At 46.0% G+C, this 20919-nt stretch overlaps 1 protein-coding gene across 3 annotated transcripts in view; it reads left to right on the top strand.

Moving 5' to 3' along the window:
* The window catches only part of G2E3 (G2/M-phase specific E3 ubiquitin protein ligase), a 446104-nt gene that overhangs the window by 284855 nt on the left and 140330 nt on the right, over positions 1-20919 (top strand). For all 3 annotated transcript variants that reach the window (XM_086936985.1, XM_086936986.1, XM_086936987.1), the window contains exon 10: positions 9720-9850. In XM_086936985.1, the coding sequence (XP_086793111.1) occupies positions 9720-9850 (131 nt within the window). The remainder of the gene's footprint in view (positions 1-9719; positions 9851-20919) is intronic.

Here is a 20919-nt window from a genome sequence, read left to right as displayed (position 1 = left end):
ACCTTGACCAGTCTATAGAATTTAGCTGTCTTTCTGCAACATGACTCAGTTGCAGAAAAGGCTCTACATACTGTAGACGTCAAACGAGCCTTATAGGTATTTGCATAAATAGAACAAAACTTTCTAAAACCCCAGCAACTATATAAATAAGATAAATGCAAAACGTACATTAAGATAAGCTTAACATCTAATCACAAACCCCCACAGAAATTATATTAACCCTTACATAATGAAAACAGACAAGTGATAAATACAGATTATTCTTCAATAGCACAAGGAACAAGAGGGAAACCTATAATTACAATTAAATGCACCGCAAGAGGAACTGATACAAACTATTCAGAATAATAGGCTACCAAAGTTGTAGCACAGGCTGCTAGGGCTTGGATTTTAACGTAGTGCTGTTTCATTCAGCTTTTAAGAGGACCATTTGGTGAAACTGTCATATTATTCTGTGCCTCTCGCTTTCGGTGTTTCCACTGGCGCCTTAAGTTATTAAAGGACGCAAATTGTTTGAGGCTCCTGTTTCTCCTGTTTGGGGCTACACTGTTTTATACAGTGCGGGCGACTTGAAGTTGTATACGTCACCTCTGCATGCTGGGTAATTTCCTTTGCTTTGTGGACCCTCCTACCCAGTACCTTCCATTGGTCTCTGTTGCCCCTTTAGTGTGATACCAAGCAGCATTTGGCTCCTCGGTTCACTTCTCTCTGCAAAATTTGTTACTGCTTTTTACACTAGTACCTTGCGTGTTCTTTTTTTAACCTAATTTCTTTGCAACGCTTTGTCCTGATGATGGAACTTACCTTTGGGCTGAAACATTGACCTTAATTTACATAATATGGACTGCTGGAATTAATCTAATCCTTATTCAGTTCTGTATGAAAATCTGATTTCCCCTTAGATGAATGAATCCTTTCATTTTTTGTTCCAATATGGCAGTCTACTATTCTGTATAGGTTCATTTTCTCTTGCGTTGCTTTTCAGTGCAATTGTTAATTATTCTGTTTCCCTCTTGTTTCTTGTGATATTGAATGAATAATCTGTATCACTTGTGTCTGCTTTCATTATACAAGTGGTCACCATTAATATTTCTGTGGGTGTTTGTGATGTGGAATCTGAAAGAGACATGTTAGTGATAGATTCCTTACCTTAGAATATCCCCAGGCGTCAGACTGGATCCAGAAAGTTGTGCTTAGCAGTACCCCTGCCCGTCAGTAGGTGGTGTGCTGCAGCTCTGCATCAGTCACTGACATCGTCCGCGCCGAGATGATGTGCGAAAGCGCAGATATGGATTGAACATGTACCTCAGTCATTTTTTGACTACTCCTTTGAGACTTTTTGTCTCCTCCTCTTGTCTCCTGGTGCAAGTAGGGATGCCTGGATTTAAGTCTTGTGGGTCGTGCCGCCGGAACAGGTCGGTGGCGAACCTCCACTATGTGTGCCTCTACTGCCTGGAGACCTATCATGACTCCTGGGACTGTCAAGACTGTTGGTCCATGGCCCGAATGCCTTGTGGGAGCGGTGCTGGAAGTTGCTGGAGGTCCAGCATTCCTCTTACCGCCACTCTGGGTCCAGGGGCCGTTCACGAGACCGGAGCCGTCGCTCCTCTGGCTCCAAATCTTCGCCTTCAGATTCCAGTAAGCGACGCCATAAAAAGAAGTCGAAGAAGCGTGTCCGCTCTCAGACGTCCTCCCGTCGCATCCCGGAGGCCGACTAGGGGGTCCTCTGCAGTCCTCTGGAGCCGGGGAGTCCGGCGGCCTACCCGCTATACCCAGGTGCATCGGCGACTCCCGAACAGATGTAAGAGTTTCTTGCTGCTATGGACCACCTTTTTAGGCCCCGGGCTCCCGCTGGTGCGTCTTCGGGCACATTGTCCAAATCCTGCTGGCTCAGTGGCTCCTCCCCAGTGCCACAGGATCCTACTCCGCTGGCTCCGGCCCAGTGCCACGAGGAGCAGCGCCACCCGAGGTGCCGCACAGGGTGCAGTTTCTCCCACCCATTTTGTTCCGGCCTGGGATCCGAATTGGGATGAGTCTCTGGCTTGGCCACGGCCGGCACAGTTTCTGGCGCAGTTTGTCTCTTCACGGGCTCCGCAGTCGCGACGGGCCCCCTCTATGCACAGAAAGATGTGTAGCGAAACAACTCACTCGACATATCAAGGACAATGATTTTCTTGAGAATTTCCAGTGCGGCTTGATTTAAATCTGCAGTACTGAAACATCCCTGCTGCAAGTGATTGACTTGCTGCTGATACTCGATTCGGGGCGGTCTTGTCTTCTAATTCTCCTTGACCTTTTTGCAGCCTTTGACACGGTCAATCACAACACTCTCCTTAACACTCTTGAACAGAGAATGGGCATGGAGGGCACTGTGCTTAAATGGTTTGCTTCCTTCCTCTCTGATAGATCCCAAATGATCAAAATAGTGAACAGTTTTTCATCTCTCTTGGCGGTAGGTCAAGGTGTTACTCAAGGCTCTATACTTTCACCCACATTGTTCAATCTCTATTTAGAACCATTGGGAAATCTCCAAAGTAAATCTGGGATCCACTATCATCTCTATGCGGACGACACTCAAATCGACCTTAAAGTGGCCTCCACTCACAATCTCTCCATCCTAAGCTCTACTCTCGACTCCATTCAAAACTGGATGTCAACTCGTCAACTGATTCTGATTCCCTCAAACTGAATTCCTCCACTTTCTACTCCCTAGATTCAATCATGGATGGATCAGATTAATCTAGTTAAAAATAAACCCATAATTGTCGACAGCACAAAATCCCTTGGTGTCCTACTAGACAAAAAACTCAATCTACTCCCCAACATAAACTCCATTGCAAAGTCTGCTCCATACCAACTGCACCTTCTTTGGGGGATTAGTTGCTTCTTCCCGGAGCAAGACCTTAAAACCCTGGACCAATCGTTTGTTCTCTCCAGACTGGACTACTGCAATTCTCTTCTTACTGGCCTCCCCAAATCCCATCTGTTCCCCACCTGTTCCCCCCCCTCAAGCCCCCCCCCCCATTAAATCTGTTCTGCATTCAGCAGCTCGTTTCATATATGGGGCCAAAAGAAGCGACCACATCACACCCATTTTATCCACCCTCAAATGGCTTACCATCGAGGCAAGATCTACCTACAAGACTGCCTGTATCACCCTCAAAGCCTTGCATTCCTCCTCTCCTCGCTACCTGGCGGGTAAACTGAAACTCTGTGGAGGCTCTAGACCATCACATAATGCAGGAAATGTATTGCTTGAACCTCCCACTTTCAAGAAGGAAAGATCGATGGCCTAATCCTTTTCAGGCAACGTGGTGAGAATCTGGAACTCCCTTCCGCCTCAGCTCCGGACCACCACCTCTTCCCAGGCCTTCAAAACTGGTCTCAAAGTTCTCCTCCTTCAAAGACACTTCCAAATTTAATTCACGCCCTCTCTATTATCTGAAGGAAGTCCTTCCATTATAGGAAATTCTGTTCTCCATGACTATAAGTGCCTTCCCAGTGTGTTCTTGTAGTTTGAGTGCTACTTGTATTGTGTACTCTTTTGTAACATGCACACGTCACTTTTTTTCCTCTTGTAACGTATCGTGTGCTACCTATTGTATTTTGTTTGCTCTTGATACATGCGCAATTGTCACTATTGCCTCATGTAACGTAACGTTTGCTTTTGTAACATGCTCACTTGTTGTTTTCTCCTCATGTATCACTGATGTTCCTATAAAGAAGCGCTCTGACACCTTTCGGGTAAAGTCTGCGCTATATAAAAACGCATAAAATAATAAATAATGCCGAATGAAGACTAGGACCGGTCTGCATCGTCTGAGCCGCTACTCCCTTTCAATGAGGCACTCACTGAAGTTCTCTTGGGCACTTGGTTGCGACCGGCCATGGGGCTGCCGGTGGACAAAAACGTTGCCTTAAGTCATCACCCGGCGCCTGGTGATCCCGCCTTCTTGACCACTCACCCTACGCCTGAGAGCCTGGTCATTCAGGCCACGACTTCGCATAGTTCCTTTCCAACGGCTCCACCGGATAAGGACTTTAAAAGGCTGGAACAGTTTGGCAAGAGGTTGTTCTCCTCAGCCAGCTTGGGGCTTCTGTCGCTTAACACACCCCCTCCTTATTGGGCCGTTACGCCAACTCTGTGTGGGATTTGGTAGCTCAGGTCTTGCCTCAGTGTTCGGAAGAGGTCCATGCTGTCCTTCCCCAAGCAATTGCTGAAAGTAAGGATGCAGCTAAATTTGCCATCAGTTGCGGTTTGGATACTGCTGATTCATTGGGCAGGGCATTTTCGAGGACTGTGGCCTTGCGGCGCCAGGCCTGGTTGCATTCAACTAGGTTCTCGCCCGATGTCCAGGGTTCGCTCATGGACTTACATTGATGGCTCCGCCTCTTTGGTGATAAGGCCGACAATGCCCTGGAATTCTTTAAAGTCGCTCGGGACACGGCTAAGTCCTTGGGTCTTTCTACGAAGAATCCTGCCACTCCTGGGTTTCGTTCCTTTCGTGGCCAGGGCAGGGGCACCCAAGCATGCTCCTCCAACAAACCAGCCTTGCCGTGGATTCCGCAGGGGCGGGTCTGAGAACCAGCACGTGGGTCAAACAAACTCCACCCCGCTGCTTCTGCCTCCTTAATCCGAGCTTCAGGGAGCACCCCACACCAGTGGGTGGCAGGGTCCGCCACCACCTCCACCACTGGTGCAAAATTACATCGGACAGGTGGATGCTGCATATAATCTGCCAAGGGTATTCTCTCCCCTTTCTGTCCTCCCCTCCAGCCATGCCACCTCTATCACCGGATGTCTGGGGATCATTTGGCTCTTCTCAGTCAAGAAGTCACAGCCCTTCTGGCCAGGGGGGCCATTGAGTGCGTTCCCGGTCAGGAAGTAGGGAATGGTTGTTATTCCCATTACTTTCTGGTCCCCAAGAAGGACAAGGGGGGGGGGCCTGCGTCTCATCCTGGACCTCCGGGACGTCAATCGCTTCCTCAGGAAGGAGAAGTTCAAGATGCTGACTCTGGCTCAGTTCCTGGCTGCCTTGGAGACTGGATGGTAGCGTTGGACTTGCAAGATGCTTTTTTCACCCCCCCCCCCCCCCCCCCCCCCCCCGTCCTGCCGGCCCATTGGCGTTACCTGCGGTGCACGGTAGGCCAGGAGCATTTTCAGTCTGTTGTGCTCCCCTTCTGCCTTACCAGTGCCCCTCGGTTGTTCATGAAGGTGATGGCGGTGGTCGTGTCTCATCTGCGCAGGTCAGGGGTGTCAGTTTTCCCCTACCTCGACGACTGGCTGTTGAAGGCGGGCTCGCCCCTGGCAGTCGTCACCCACCTCCAGACTACGGCCGACCTCCTGCATTTGCTGGGGTTCTCCAACGTGCCGAAGTCTCACCTGAGTCCCTCTCAGAAGCTCCCCTTCATCGAGCGGTTCTGGATTCAACGCTTTTTTGGGTTTATCCTCCTGAGCAGAGAGTCTGGGATATGATTCTGCTCTTTCAGCCTCCATCCCTGGTTTCAGTCAGGATGACCCTCTGGCTTCTGGGCCTGATGGCCTCCTGCATCCTGCTGGTGACATGCCAGATGGCATATGCAGGCTCTGCAGTGGGACCTGAAGTTCCAGTGGGCACAGCATCAGGGCAACCAGTCCAATCAGGTCCAGATCTCGGATGGCGCTGCATGACAGTTGCAGTGGTGGCTCGCGAATCGTGATTGGGTCAGTGGCAGATCCCTCTCCTTTTCCCAACCGGAGCGCACAGTGGTGATAGATGCGTCCCTTCTGGGATGGAGAGGCCACATGGGAGAGGCGGAGATCAGAGGCCTCTGGTCTTTGGCGAGTCCCGGCTCCATATCAACCTTCTGGCGCTGCGGGCGATCCGACTTGCACTGAAGTCATTCCTTCCCTCTGTCTGGGGGAGTGTAGTGCATGTGTTCACGGACAACACCACCGCCATGTGCTATTGCAACAAACAGGGCGGGGTGGGGTTGTGGACCCTATGTCAGGAGGCGCTGCGCCGATGGACAATGCTGGAACATCGAGGCATTACCTTGGTGGTTCAACACCTGGCAGGTTCACTGAATGCCAGGGTGGAGTAACTCCGCCACATGATGGATTACGAATGGCGTCTGAATTCGGACATGATGCAAGGTCTCTTTCTGTAGTGGGGAGAGCCTTGGTTGGATCTATTCGCCACCGAAGAGAAGGTGCAATGTCATCAGTTCTGCGCTTTGGAATTTCCAAGGCGGCACTCGCTCTGAGACACTTTTCCTCGCAAGTGGAGCTGCGGTCTGTTGTACGCCTTTTCGCCTATACCACTTCTGTCCAGAGTGCTGAAGATCAGGCGTGCCCGGGCCCAAGTCATTCTTGTGGCTCCGGACTGGGCTCAAAGAGTATGGTATCCAGTGCTACTCAGTATGAGCATTGATCCCCCGATCCGTCTGCCTCTTCAGGAGGATCTTCTGTCGCAGGGGACAGTCCTCCACCTGAACCTGTCCAGCCTCCACCTCCATGCGTGGAGATTGAGCAGCAACAATTGACTCCTTTCTATCTTCCTCCCGAAGTCTGTGATGTCATTCTTGCAGCCAGGCGTCCCTCCACCGAAACTGTATACGCCAAAGGCTGTGGATCCCCTTTCTGCCCCTCTTTCTGAGGTTCTTCCGTTCCTTCTCTTTGGCCCAGCAGGGCTCTGCTCAGGGCACTCTCTCAAAGGTTAATTTTCGGCCATCTCCGCCTTTCTATGGCTTCCAGATCTTCCTTCTCTTTTTAAGTCCCTGGTTGTTAACCGTTTCCTTAAAGGCATTACACACACGTTTCCCTCCCTGCCATTCATAATGCCTCAGTGGGACTTGAATCTTGTCTTGACTTTTTTTGATGTGCGCTCCCTTTGAGCCCCTTCATAACTGTCCCCTACGTCCTCTCACTCTAAAGACTGCTTTCCTGGTTGCTATCAACTCAGCCAGAAGAGTGGGTGAGCTCCAGGCCCTATCTTCCAAACCTCCTTTCGTCTCTGTTCATCTGGACAAGGTGGTTTTTAGGACCCGTGCTTCTTTCATGCCAAAGGTTGTCACGCCCCTCCACATCGGGCAGACCATCACTTTGCCCACCTTCTTGCCGCCTCCGCATCCTTCAAGGGAAGAGGAGAGGCTCCACCGTCTGGACCCGAAACGTGTGCTCTCATTCTATCTGCTGCGTACAGATCATTCCCTGGTGGATGATCTGCTTTTTGTTGGCTACGTGGGTGCCAAAAAAGGTCGGGCCGTGCACAAACGGACCAACTCCCTGTGGGTCGTTCTGTGCATCAAAGCGTGTTACTACTTAGCCAAGAGGGATCCTCCTGTGGGGCTGCGTGCCCATTTTACCAGGGCTACTACAGCCACCACTGCCATGGGACGAGGGGTTCTCTTGCAGAACATTTGTCCGGCAGCTACGTGTGCCTCGCTGCACACGTTTACCAAGCACTACTGCCTTGACGTTCAGTTCCGGAGCGACTGCTGCTTTGGCCGTTCTGTGCTCCGTGACTTTCTGGTGTGATCTCGTTCGCAGACCCACCCTTGGGTTGGTATTGCTGGGGTATCTATTCTAAGGTAAGGAATTGATTACTAACGTGTCTCTTTCAGATGCACAAGTTACTACTTGTGTAACAATATATCTGTAAGAGACATTCGTAAGTGATAGATTCCTTACCGCCCCACCCATCCTCCCCGTTCTGCGACCTGATTACCAGGGTTACGGTCATCTCCTTTTAGGGCCCTTGTTTTATGCACCAATGGTCAGTATCTTGCGTGGCTCTGCGTTTCGGCGCGGAAACTCGCGTACAGCACTGAAGTCAGCGCGCATGGGTGGCGCCTAAGTACCCTCCGTGAAGGCATCTTGGCGCTGATGACGCCAGTGACTGACGAGGAGCCGCAGGACTCCACCTACTGACGCGCAGGGGTAATGCTAAGCAAAACTTTCTGGATCCAGTCTGACGCCTGGGAATGTTCTAAAGTAAGGAATCTATAACTAACTAATGTCTTCTACAGGTATATAGTTACACAAGTAGTAACTTGTGCGTTAGGCTCATCTTAATGTATGTTTTGCTTTTTATTTTATTTATATATTATAACTTTGAGTTTGATGCTTTCCAGAGAGAACCATAGTCATTTGCATTGTGTATAATTTCCCTGGTTCATATAGTTATTGGGTAATTTGATAATTTAGCAAGCAAATGTTGATTAGGGTGTACTACGTACATTTTTTTAGACTTCTACAACGTCCACAGGCTAGCCACAGCTTCGGGTAGGACTTCTCTACAGTCTTGGCACAGCATGTGTATCTACAGTCACACATGCTTAGAACGCAAAATTATACTTACCCTGTAAGCTTCTGTCTGTAGTGTGTAGTGCTGTAGATTTACATGCGCCCACCCTTCTACCGGATCCCTATGGCTGTTTGCATTTGATTACTTTCCACTTCCCTTGCATGGTAATCTCTTTATTCCTGTCGCTATGTTCCAATCATCCTCACCCGTCCTGCAGAAAGGCAATCTAACAATGGAGCTGATGGCCATTCCCATTGCACATGAGGCGCAGTCACAGTACCTGGTAACTTGGGAACAGGTCTTCAAAGAAAAACAACTTTCACACATCTGAGGCCAGTACTAGATGCAGGAGTATGCACTGCATGTGAATCTACAGCACTTAAATGCCAAGAGCAGATGCTTACAGGGTAAATAACCTGTTCCTTTTCCTCAGTTTTAAACTCCATCACTTAAGTCAGTCTTTTTGGTAATCTAGTACCTGGGCACCCCTTTTCTGGGCAAAAGTGCCCTTTGTGAATTGCTTAACATATCGGGCACCTAACACCCTTTGAAAAATTGGTTAAAATATTTGCGGTTCTAAGAGTACTGACAAACATATCACTCCCGATAGGTGAGTAAACTCCAAGTTGGGAATACAAAGAGAAGAACTTGGCCAAGGCATAACAAAAGAGAATGGATAGATTACTGGAGTGCACAAGATTAAACACTACAGAGAATCCATAATCAAAATCATGACTTACTGGAATTTCACACCTAAAGAATTACCCAAAATGTACCAAGGGGCATATGAAATATATTCAAGACAATTGGTGGTCATGCCAAAGCTAGCAATTGTTTGGAAGGAATGCCTAGCCGCAGTAAAAGATGGTAGTATTTCCAGTGCCAGCTGAATCAAAAATAGCTGTAGGCATGAAGACCACGATACGGGAGAATGTTAGAACTAGAGAATGGATCTTAGGCTCCCAATTGCTTTTCAATGATAGTGATTGTGCATTGGTGGAAACACAGCCCCAGTTGAACCCATGGTTTCAAAAAATGTAGAGCATTCTTGCAATGGAAAGTTTGAGTAGAAATGTCATCAAATATAGATGAGTTCCTGTTAACATGGGAACCAATACTACATGACTTCGACCCGGACTGCTGGGATAGAACATGTCCCCCGTGGATGAGAGCTTTACGTTTATTTGTCTGGTGGATTACTTGCTGAAGTGTATTTAGAGTTAAACAATAAAGGATGGGCGTGGGGGGAGAATGGCAGTAGGTCTTGCAAAAGTTTACGCAGAATGTATGGAGAGAAATTCTATTGTAATTTGCAATTACATTTAAAACCTCCAGTAAGTATTTGGATAAGAATGAAGGCATAAGTAAGACTTAATCTGTGCTCCTGCAACTTTATAGAGGTTTAGAATTTTTTTCCTGCTTCTTTTGTAGTAGTAAGTGGGAGATTGTACGCTGTCAGTGCTGTGGCTCACGTGGGACACATCTAGCCTGCTCCTCCATGAAGATCTGGCAAGAGCAGAATTGGGAATGTGCAGAGTGCAAGAATATCATAAACCGATCAGGTAAAAGTGATATATACATTTTTCTCGTGTTTTCATTTCTGCTGTTAGTGGAATAATTAGATGTATCTGATTCAACCATTGTGAAACCTAGCTTTAAACACCCTATTTACTTTAGAATTTTGAATCGTTTCTCTCTTTAATTACCACTTTGAAATATGGTGCTGGCCGTTTAAACTGGTGTTTTTTGGGGGATTTTACACTTGTTTTTTTGACTAGAAGAGTGAGTAAAGTTTTGTACAAACAGTATGGTTAGAGGGCAAAGTTGTTTAGGCCATTACCTGTAGAACTTCAATGTGTGGAGTGAGCCTGTCTGTCTCCTAGGATATTCTGAATTGAGCAGCTTTCCAGCCTTCTGGCAGCAGCCTTAGCTTGCCGATTGGCTCCCAGGCAACCCTGAGCCCTCTTCTTACACCTTCACAGGCCCCTGAAGGGTTTGTTGGGTGAACCCCAAAACTTTCACCTCTATTTTGTGAGCTGCAGTTTCCCTGTGCTTCAGATTGCAGTGAACCAAGGACCAAGAGGTGGTAAGGCAGACTAGTGCGGTCTCTTATCTGAAATTTAAAAGGCGTTTTTTTTCTTTCTTTTTTTTCCTACCTGTGATTGCCTCAAAGTACGTTTTTTACCTGCCCATGATTGCATTATTTTTTACCTGTTTTGTTGAACCTTGTGGTTTTTACTCGCTTGTGACTATTATATTTAAGCTGCTGAACTGTGGGATTTGCAGACCAAATCAGTTCTATCCCCCCCACCCCCCCACCCCCATTAGCCGTGACTACCTGTTTTTCCCTCCTACTCCTAATTTCTACCTTGATCTATGCTCAGAACTGTGTTAAGCAATCCACCCCCAACTTCCATTATGTGTTAGCAAGTGAGTGGAACCAGATTACCCCCCAAAACTGGATATTACACATCAGAGAGTGACCCACGTGGCCACTTGCCTCCGCTCTTTTCCGGAGAAAAATTAATTCCTGGACAACCACCAGGCAGGTTTCCGTCCTGCACATTCCACCGAAGCAGTGATTCTATCAGTACTGGACGTCCTCAAGGGACAGGCCGATGTGGATCACCCTCAGGCCCTGGTCGTCCTTGACCTGTCTGCGGCATTTGACACCATGAACCACAAAATTTTGCTGGATCGCATTGTTGCAGCGCGTCTCGGGGGCTCATCGCTCGACTGGTTCGGCTCCTTTTTGGCGGCCCGTAAACAGTCAGTGTGGCTATCGTCCTTCAAGTCCAGAATGGTAGGTCTGAACTGTGGCGTTCCTCGGGGCTCCTCCTTTTTGCCAATTCAGTTCAATACCTATATACGTCCCCTGATCTTGGGTCTACGACAGATGGGAGTAAAGATCTCCAACTATGCTGACGACCTACAGCTTATCTTCACCCTTGACAACTCCACAGAATCGAAGGACTTTGTTAGGAGCTCCATGCTGTACGTCAAAACGTGGATGAATGTAAACCAACTAAAGCTGAATTCAGAAAAGGCCAAGATCATTGTTCCCCACAGTAAACTTGACTACTGGACTTCCTCCTATTGACCCCCTGATTTTGGTGTGGCACCTACTCCTAATCCTGCTATAAAAATTCTGGGTCTTCACATTGAATCAGATATCTCCATGAGCCCCCAAATTGGCTCAGTGACATCGGCATGCTATGTCAAAATGCGCAAGATCAGACTTTTTCAGAAAGGAGGCCATTACCCAAATTGCCATAGCCTTAATCATTTCCAAAATCGATTATGGGAACGTCCTCTACATTGAACTCCCACAATTCTACAGACTGGTGATTGCAGGTGATTCAAAATCAAGCGGCAAGGATCATCTATCTTGGGGACAGGCGATGTCAGATCACCCCCTGCTTAGAGACCTCCACTGGCTTCCATTGGAGCAACGAGCCTTGTACAAAGCTGGCTGCATAGCTATCCAAGACACCAGCCCAAGATTCATTGTCTCACTGATCAATAAACACCTACCCTAGTGGACTTTGAGATCCTCGCACCAGAACCTTTTGACAGTGTTCCGAATCAAACGCATCAGCGGGACTACTTTCTCTTTCCTTGGACCCATGATCTGGCATGCTTTCCCTGCTTTCCTCCGGCTTGAGGGAGACTATCTACGGTTCAGAAAACAACTGAAGACCTGCCTTTTCACGGTGGCCTATAATTAGCTACTTCTGGCTTAAGCTGCACTCATGTCATTTTCACAGCCCCAAGAAACCTGTTGGTATATGTGCGCTATACAAATACCCACGTAACATTTACAGAGGGTGCTCTCTGAGAGCTGTAATCTGCTGTTAGCTGTGTTTTTTGTTTAGGGATGGTACACTTGTTTTGGCTAGGAGAGTCAGTAATGTTTTGTATAAACAGTATTGTTAGAGGGCAAAGTTTGTTAGGCGCTTAACTGCAGAACTCCAAAGTGTGGATTGATCTAGTCTGTCTCCTAGGAGATTCTGAATTGAGTAGCAGCTTCCAACTCCCTGGTCAACAAACATTGCCTGTGGTCTCCGAGAACTAATATTGACTGCTGTTGGATGCTACTTGTGTGCAATGATTGGTGGTTGCATCCGGTGTTTCTATTGGATATGGGTTAGTGTTCTCATTGGTTGGGTATTTGAGGTTACTGATTAGTTCCTGGTTCAGTGATTCTATTGATGTAGGGATTAAGGCGAGTAGTCTAATTGGTGGATAGGTTTAGGGTTTTGGATTGGTTCCTTGGCCTGGGCTTCCTATTGGACATAGGGTTTAGGGTTAAGTACCTGCTTAGGTGCTTGGACTAGGGCTATGATTTGTTGTAAGGGCTTGGTCTCCTATTGGTCCTAGAACTAGTGTTGGGATTGGTTAGGGCTAGGGTTTCCATCGGCTGAAGGGGTCACCTGATTACTAGGGCTACATAAGGCCAGGACACAGGACCTCACAGCCTGGGCGTCAAAGCGAAGGGTCAGTGCCTGGTCGAGACTGGTTGGTACTAGGGCCAGAAGTGCTGCCAAATTTTACATGCACCGAACCAACACGACCCACATCCACAGAGTAACACACTCGCACCACACGTACTTTACTCATTTAATACAAACTAACCCTATACAAAATCCAATATCTCAGCACCCACTACAAAACCCCACAAACACCTGTACACCCTTCAATCCCACCTAACACACATTTCCACCATCACTTATAAACAGTACACAACTCTATCCTATACCACTATCCAATCCACTCATGACTAAAACAACCCAATTCCACAACATACTTCACTATATCCCATCCAGACACACACTCCCTGCTCAAATTATTCCTAACAGACCTCTTTTTGGCACTAACAAACCTATACTCAGCCTACCATCATTTCTCCAACCATTACCCTCCCCTCCTTTCTACCACAATAACACACCCACACAACACTTACTCCACTGCACCACACACACATTGCCACTTGCAGCAAACCAGTCTAAGACCAACACTTTTAACTCTACTTCATCCCCGTCTTTAACACACAACATACACTCTACTCACAAACACACCACCCCATTTTACCTTATGACTTTAACTTACAAACAATACTATACAAAGATATCCATCTCATAAAACAAACACATCAGCACCTCCTTTCATTACTTCTCAATAACAAACCATATCACACACACACACTATCACAACAAAGTCTACAGCGCAACACGTCTGAATACTTACCATCACGAACTACAAACACACACTGACCTTTCAAACTACACAAATCAACAAACTCCAATACCAAGCTTTCTAGCTTCCACCACACTTCACATATTCAGCAATTTTTCTAACCGCCTCTCAACCATTGGACAATTTAGGACCTTACTACATGACCCACATGCTACACCACCACCCCTAACTCGTACACCTTCCACACTAAACAGACGCAAACAAAATCAGCAATGTGCCAAACCTCACAACTTCGCTTCGCCATGTCTACTGCATAACAAGGTTACACCAAAGAAACCACAAAAGACACACCTGCTGCAAGGCCACAAAATACTGCTCATTCCTCGACAAAACAGTCACACTGTCATCAAAGCACATTCTCTAAACTGTCCACTAATATATGTTCAATTTCTCTCTAAAAACAAACATGTGTATGACCTCACTGGCGCAAAACTAGACCTACTATTCATAACTGAATCATGGTTGGGAGATGATATGGCTCAAGTCCTACATGAAGCTGTTCCTCTAGGTTGTCAAACGATCACCCAATTGTATAGGCAAAAAAGGAGACTGCCTAGCTGTTGTGTTCAGGCAAACATTACAAGTCACTAAAGTTGACTAAGTCTCCGTAAAAAGTGAGGCCCTTTTCACCAGATGCAATCCTACAGTCTTCCTCCTGTAACTTCCTGCTCTTTTACCGACCTTCACCTTGCAATGCAATATTCCCAGACACACTCTTAGACACTCTTTCAAACCTAATAACACTACACTCCAACCTATGCCTTCTGGGTGACCTCAACATTTGGTTTGTCTAATCAAATACGCCCCATCCCAAAACAATCAAAGCTGGGCTAGACGCACTGAATGTGCATCAGATTGTCCACAAACCCACACACATAGCTGGACACATAATAGATGTCATTTTTGCTAATACAGAACTTGTTACCTTTCAAACTATAACTTCAGTCACATGCTCAGACCACCATTTGCTTGCCTTCCAACATAAAACACTAAGCGACGCACCTAAAACAACCATACACGCACCCACCTATCGACTGTGGAACAAACTCAATTTCTAACACTTAGAAACACGACTAGCTACAGCAGATCTCCCTCATCATGTTGGGTCCCAAGTTGTCCGAGCAGCTGTGGTTCACAACCTTCCTTCGAGCTGTCTGTAGGTCCTCACCAGAAGCTCCCCAACAGGCCGGACCTTCGCACTCATCACCCCAGGCACGATCAGGCATATCAATCCCACGCAGCTCAACCTAGTGCTCTGGCTCCTGATGTCCTAGAATAAGGGTATCTCAATTTACCAGTTTAGAGAATGTCCATCCTAAAGAGGCGTGCGTCCCACTACCTTAACCTGCAATGCAGCAGAGTTGAAGCGGTTCGTCCACAATTGACTCTCAAAACACATAGATCCACTCTAGCTTGCCGTGAAAGACAGTGTCTGCTACCTACCTCATTTGCAACACTCAGGTTTGGTGTTCACTTCAGGTCGCTTACATTTGGCTGTGGTAGCAGCATACCTACAGAACTGGGAATACTCTTTAGTATTTAGAGTTCAAGTCATTAAAACCTTTAGGGAAGAACTTAAGAGGATATAAACCCTGGACTGGTTGAACCCAGCGCTCTCGTGGAACATTAATCTAGTCCTCACTTGACTCTTGGGACCCCCTTTTGAGCCCCTCCACACTTGTTTGTCTAGGAAGGTAATTGTTTTAGTCGCAATTACTACCTTCAGATGGGTGAGCAAGATTCAAATTGTCCCGCAGGAAGAACTTTTTTTCAAGGTAAATGCTGACCGGGTAGTCCGTAGAATGAACCCAACGTTTGTGCATAATGTGGTCTCTCCTTTCCACCTCAACCAAACAATTTAACTGTGTTCTTTCCACATTCAGTAGTGGAAAGAACCCTCCACACACTGAACATAGAGGGTCCGCATACACTATTGTGATGGGACCAAAGTTTTTTGTAAAACTCAACAGCTTTTTGTGGCCTACGCTAGCGGTTTGGGAAAACAATTTAACAATGGAGCTGTTGCCCTTGCACATTATCAGTCCTAGGTGGAGTCACTATACCTTGTGATTCGAAAGACTTCTTCGCAGAAAAACAAGTGGTAAATGTTTCAGCCCAACACTAGATGTCAGTATGCAGAGCAAGCATGTGAACCTACATCACTATATGCCACGGGCAGATACTTAGAGGGGTAAGTAACATTCCTTTTCCTACATGGCTGGTGCACCAGTACATTGGATTAGTGGGTGTTCAAAGAGGCTATACCCTACATGTCGTATCCTTCATCCCTCATCAGTTGCTGCTAAGATTTCAGTGGATACGGAGGTCCGCATCTGCAGAAAATTAAGATGCTTTTGGCTAAAGGGACTATACAGAGGGTTTTGTAGCTGAAGAAAGATAAGGGCTGTTACTAGCTATTTCTTGGTGCCAAAAAAATTTGAACAGCTTAGACTGAAATTAGTTCTTTGCCAACCGAAAGCCTTTCTATGGAAGGACAAACTGAAGGAGCGTTTTTTTTGTTTTTTAATTGGTTTTATTCTTACAACGTATAACATATAATCGTCACCGCTTTGTCGATACAGGGGTAGCAGCCAGACTGGCTAAGTTACTGGTAGGACAGTTTCACAAAATATATGCTGGTCTGCCCCCCTTTCAAACTGTCCTAGTGAGGAGAAAAAGGGGGTGTGAAAGGGGCACTTTCAGTCCATTGTTGTGGTTGGAGCAGTTCCAGTTTTCCCTTCTCATCTTTAGACTTACCTTATCTCCTTGGATTTATAAAGGTAGCAAAGGTGGGCGCATCCCATCTTCGCAGGTTATTGATGCATGTATTCCCTACTAGTTGAAAGTGGGCTTACTGCAGTCTTTTGCATCTGCCCCTCAGGGGGAGACCCTTGGTGCTCAGCAGGTGGCAATGCGCCAGGTCTTAATGGTAGACGGAAGGGTGGGGGAACCCCTAACAAATGAAAATAAAAAGCATTTGCAGTGCAATAGGTCTCGCATTGGCGAGAGTTTGAGCTATTGGCATTGTAAATCACCAAGCCTTTTATTTATGTTTTTAAAATCTGCAAGCGGTACATAAACACCCACTTTGTAGTCAAAGTCCTTGCTTACGAGAAGCAAAGCTGGCAGTAACTATGCCTCTTTTGCTGCCAGCCTTGCTTCTTCTAAGCAAGGACTAAAAGTACAAAGTGGGTATTTACGCACTGCTTGCAGGTTTTTTAAAACACATAATTAAAAAAGACATTGTCATTTACAATGCCAGTAGCTCAAACTCACGAAAGCGAGACCTATTGCATGGCAAATGCTTTTTTTTAGTGTACGCACATAGTATCCAATTGCCTTGAATAGTGCTGTTTTTTACTATATGCTATAGTCCTAACTATAATCTGAGCACCTATCTTGCACATCTTTCTCCATTATTCTGCTTGGCATTGCATCCTAAGACCAGCGCACCTCTCAGGTCACTCACATAAATGACACCTAAATACGTCTTACATAGGATCACAACAATTACAACACTGTCAGCCATGCCCGTGCTACCTGTCAGAATGTGTGCTTTTGTGCCCCAAATAGACTTGTAAAGATCTATACAAATTCTACAACATAATATTCATTGAATTACAGCTTATGCTGATTCAATCATGGCAGCCTCAACGTCCTGCCCAATTTCCATCCCACACAGTAGTGACCGAAAACACACTGAGCATGGCAGGCAACAAGGGAAAATGTGTGCCTGGCAGAGTTGGACCATTCTTGGTAAACTCATTCAATAGCTCCTTTATATTCAAAGTCGGCTTCCTGGTATTGAGGGGACAAACTGTGCTGTCAAAGCATAAACACCATGTGCACAATACCGATAAAAAGCAGCCACAAAGCACTGTGGGTAATTCCTCATAGCAAGCATCACACAGCAACCACAAGGAATTGTAATTCTATTTTTAAGCCGCACTCCCTTATCAGGAATGTGTAGTATTTCACCGATGCTGGCTCATGCAGTTCATAACTAGGTTATCAAGTGCCCCATACCGAATAGTTAAGAGTCTTGTGAATCAGTAACTGTAAATATACATGGTCAAAGTACAAAATTGTTTAAAATCTTTAAGAATCACACCAACTCACAGGTTACAGCACATGCCCTGGTGAAAGGCATGGACCTGTGCTAACCCCCCGCTCTGTACATTTGATTGTGTTGTGCATTTTATCAACAGGGTTTAGGGAGGAAGTTGCAGGATCAGGTCATTGGGAAGGGCCTGTGGTCAACCCCTGAAGAGGGGTTTTGTCCACACCTGTGTATAGGTGATATGCGATAACAATAATAGCATATAGCAACGCAAAATCAGTAGATAAGGGCACATATGCAAAGAATTGTGTATCCATAAAGAAGTATATGGTGAGATCAAATGTGATGGCAGCAGTAATCTTTTGGATGATGTAACTAGTGCCGTCTGTTACGTCATGAGCAGTGCATCTGAAAGCAAGTTAACCCTGAATCACTAATCACAGTTGGACATTTTTAGTGGCATCCATCTATTAGTTTGAACCATGACTTCCCCTCACCTGAAGTGAATATGTATGTTTATTTACTTTCTTAGACCATCTTTTTGGATTGCTAAAGATTGCTGAAGTTTGTGGGTGGTTCACTGGATTCCGGGCAAATGTTCTTTTTATTGAATCTCTGAGATGTTTCCTCTGAGACCGCAAGAAATGTTTCGTCTAACTAAGACACCAGTTGGGCTTAAATACACGAATACATACCATTGCATTTCTTCTGCAATGGCAGAATTCTTACCCTTTGTAAAGCTGCATAGCGAGAGATTCCCAAGCAGCAGACCTGCTTTAACTTCGTTGCTTGAAAGCGGTGGCTGGAGCTGGACTGCAGCGAGACTCTTGGAGAATGGTGTGTGACTGAAGGGAGCTCCGCACAATACAGCCTCACCTGTCCGCTCGTAGCATCAGAGGTGCCTATATAAAAATAAAATAAAGGTCTGCAAACCTTGCAATGTCCCTTAATTAGGTCTCCGACGTTGTTTACCTGACCTCTGCTTAAATGCTTCGCTGTGCACAAAAAAATCTCCAATCTCGGCAGACAAAGACTCGACTTCCGACTCTTTGAATTTGCCAGTCTCTCAATGACACATTTCAAAAACAAAAAGGCGTGCGGCACACCAGCAGACCTGGTTCTAGTTTAATTATCTCTTGGTACAAAAGTAATTTGGGCTCGTGCATCAAGCTGTGACAATTGCAAAAACAGTTGTTGGACAGAATACAGAACAATGTCATACATTCAGGCTGGACTGTTCCCATGAGGCACAGGGTCAAGGCTGATTTGCATATGGCCATGTTGAACTGGGGTGGTGTGTAGTGCAAAAAAACGATGGATTTAGGCCCAGATCTCTGTCCTGGGGTGAATGTATAACATTATTCTGCATTCTGTCCAACTGTTTTTGCATTTGTCACCCGAGTGGGAAGGGTATGCTCAGACGTGAGTCCCATGCTCTCCACACCACTGGAGTCAAGCTATCCTGGCTGAAGACGGCTGATAGCCAGAAACCGGTCCTAGGATGCTTGATTCCGGTCCAGGAAAGACTTGGCTTGGCAGTTTGGGCTGGACTGTTCCCATGAGGCACAGGGTCAAGGCTGATTTGCATATGGCTATGTCAAAACTGGGGTGGTGTGTAGTGCAAAAAACGATGGATTTAGGCCGAGATCTCTGTACTGGGGTGAATGTATGACATTGTTCTGCATTCTATCCATCAACTGTTGTTCTTGTGTTTACCTGAGAGGTCACCGCTCAATGAGAATGGTAGTAAACTACGATGTTTCTTCCTTGCTTGAAGTAAGATTAAGCAGTCCATTTATCTTTTACATATTTGTGCCGGGGTTTCACAGAAACTGTTCGGACTGATTTGCTCTTGCTGTTAGCAGCGTAACTGAGACAATCTCCCCTCCGTAATTAATTCCTGGAACCAATACCACTCTCTAAATCACGTTTTAGTTTGGTTCCTTCCCAAATGGCTGCTGTTCGCCAAGTCCACCATTACATGGCAAGAACTAACGGACTGTTTCTACAAGCATGGTCATTCATCACACTTAATTTCTACCTTCCTTAAGTCCTTTCACAAAGGCATGTTCCTTGCATGCTTGGGGCCGACCATGCACAGTTCTTCCAGACAGAATCTTCCCTTGTGACTGCATACCATTCATCCATGTTGGAGCCATCTAGATGCATAGAAAAACGATCTCTTCACCCTTTTCTTCACTAATTTTGTAATGGAAATTGTTGAGCAGTCTCACTTCTGTGAAAATGTCAGGAGAATCTGAACAATTTCGCTCCCAATAACCAAAATCTCTCTGCTATTTACTCAGTTTTCTTAGTTGGGTTCAAAGTATTAGAAAGTTCCTTCTGGTCTTGCTACCATAACAAATGAGATCTATTTTTGCTTTATATATCTTTTTTACTGCTGTTCTAGCTTTAAAAGCAATTCACATCTGTTATTGAAATAGGCCCCCTGTTGTAATCCCAGAGTTTGATATCCGGTTGATCAAAAATATACTTATCTTTTACTAATGGGTGTCTACTTGTTTAAATGATTAAGAAGGGATGTAGGTCAGAGGTTGCTCAGCGATGGAAGGAGGCGGGCTGCAAGCGCTTAGGCCACCTATTTGACCTAAACAGCATTATTCCCTTCACCAGAGTACGTCAGGACCTCGACCTTCCCCGTACAGACAAATTCTATTAACTACAATTATGGCATTGGCTACCTCTGCAGCGTACTTGCCACAAGTTTCTCGTAAACTCACCCCGTTTGAGAAGTGGATTGCGAACAAGAAAGATGACAAACATCTTATAGCGGAACTCTGTTCTTCTTGTGCCAAGCCAGAAAGGCTTAGCACTCTGGTTCAAAGTAATGTTAATAACACAATCTGTTTAAGTTGTATACCTCAACCCGTCATCCCAACTCTTCTTTCCAATTTGTAGCTAATTGTATAGTCTGTTTTAGAGTTCAGTTAAACTACTCGAACACACCATTAGTCTGTAGATAATACAGTGAATATTTTTTGTATAAAATTCCCCATTTTGTCTAGAAACCCTCTGTGAGGAAATGGTGTGTTTAAATGGTGTTTGTTTAACTTCACCGTGTAATGCAATTAATCAACTCATTTAGGTCCAGCAGGTTTGTCTGTACATCCCTCGGCTGATCACTGGCTAGCTGTGGCATTAACCAGCAGGGCTTACACTAAGGACAACTGTAAGGTGTTTAAACTGGCCATTTTCTGATTTCAGCAACTAGTCCCCACTGGTACTTTCTCTGCCACCCACTCCCCCTCACTTTGGGCAGGTGAATCAGCGAGGAAATCTAGGAGGGAGAGAGGT

The sequence above is a fragment of the Lissotriton vulgaris genome, chromosome 9 (genome assembly GCF_964263255.1).
Source record: "Lissotriton vulgaris chromosome 9, aLisVul1.2, whole genome shotgun sequence".
Taxonomy (NCBI): Eukaryota; Metazoa; Chordata; class Amphibia; order Caudata; family Salamandridae; genus Lissotriton; species Lissotriton vulgaris.
Note: the sequence above shows the minus strand (reverse complement) of the source record. Positions and strands in the feature narration are given on the sequence as shown.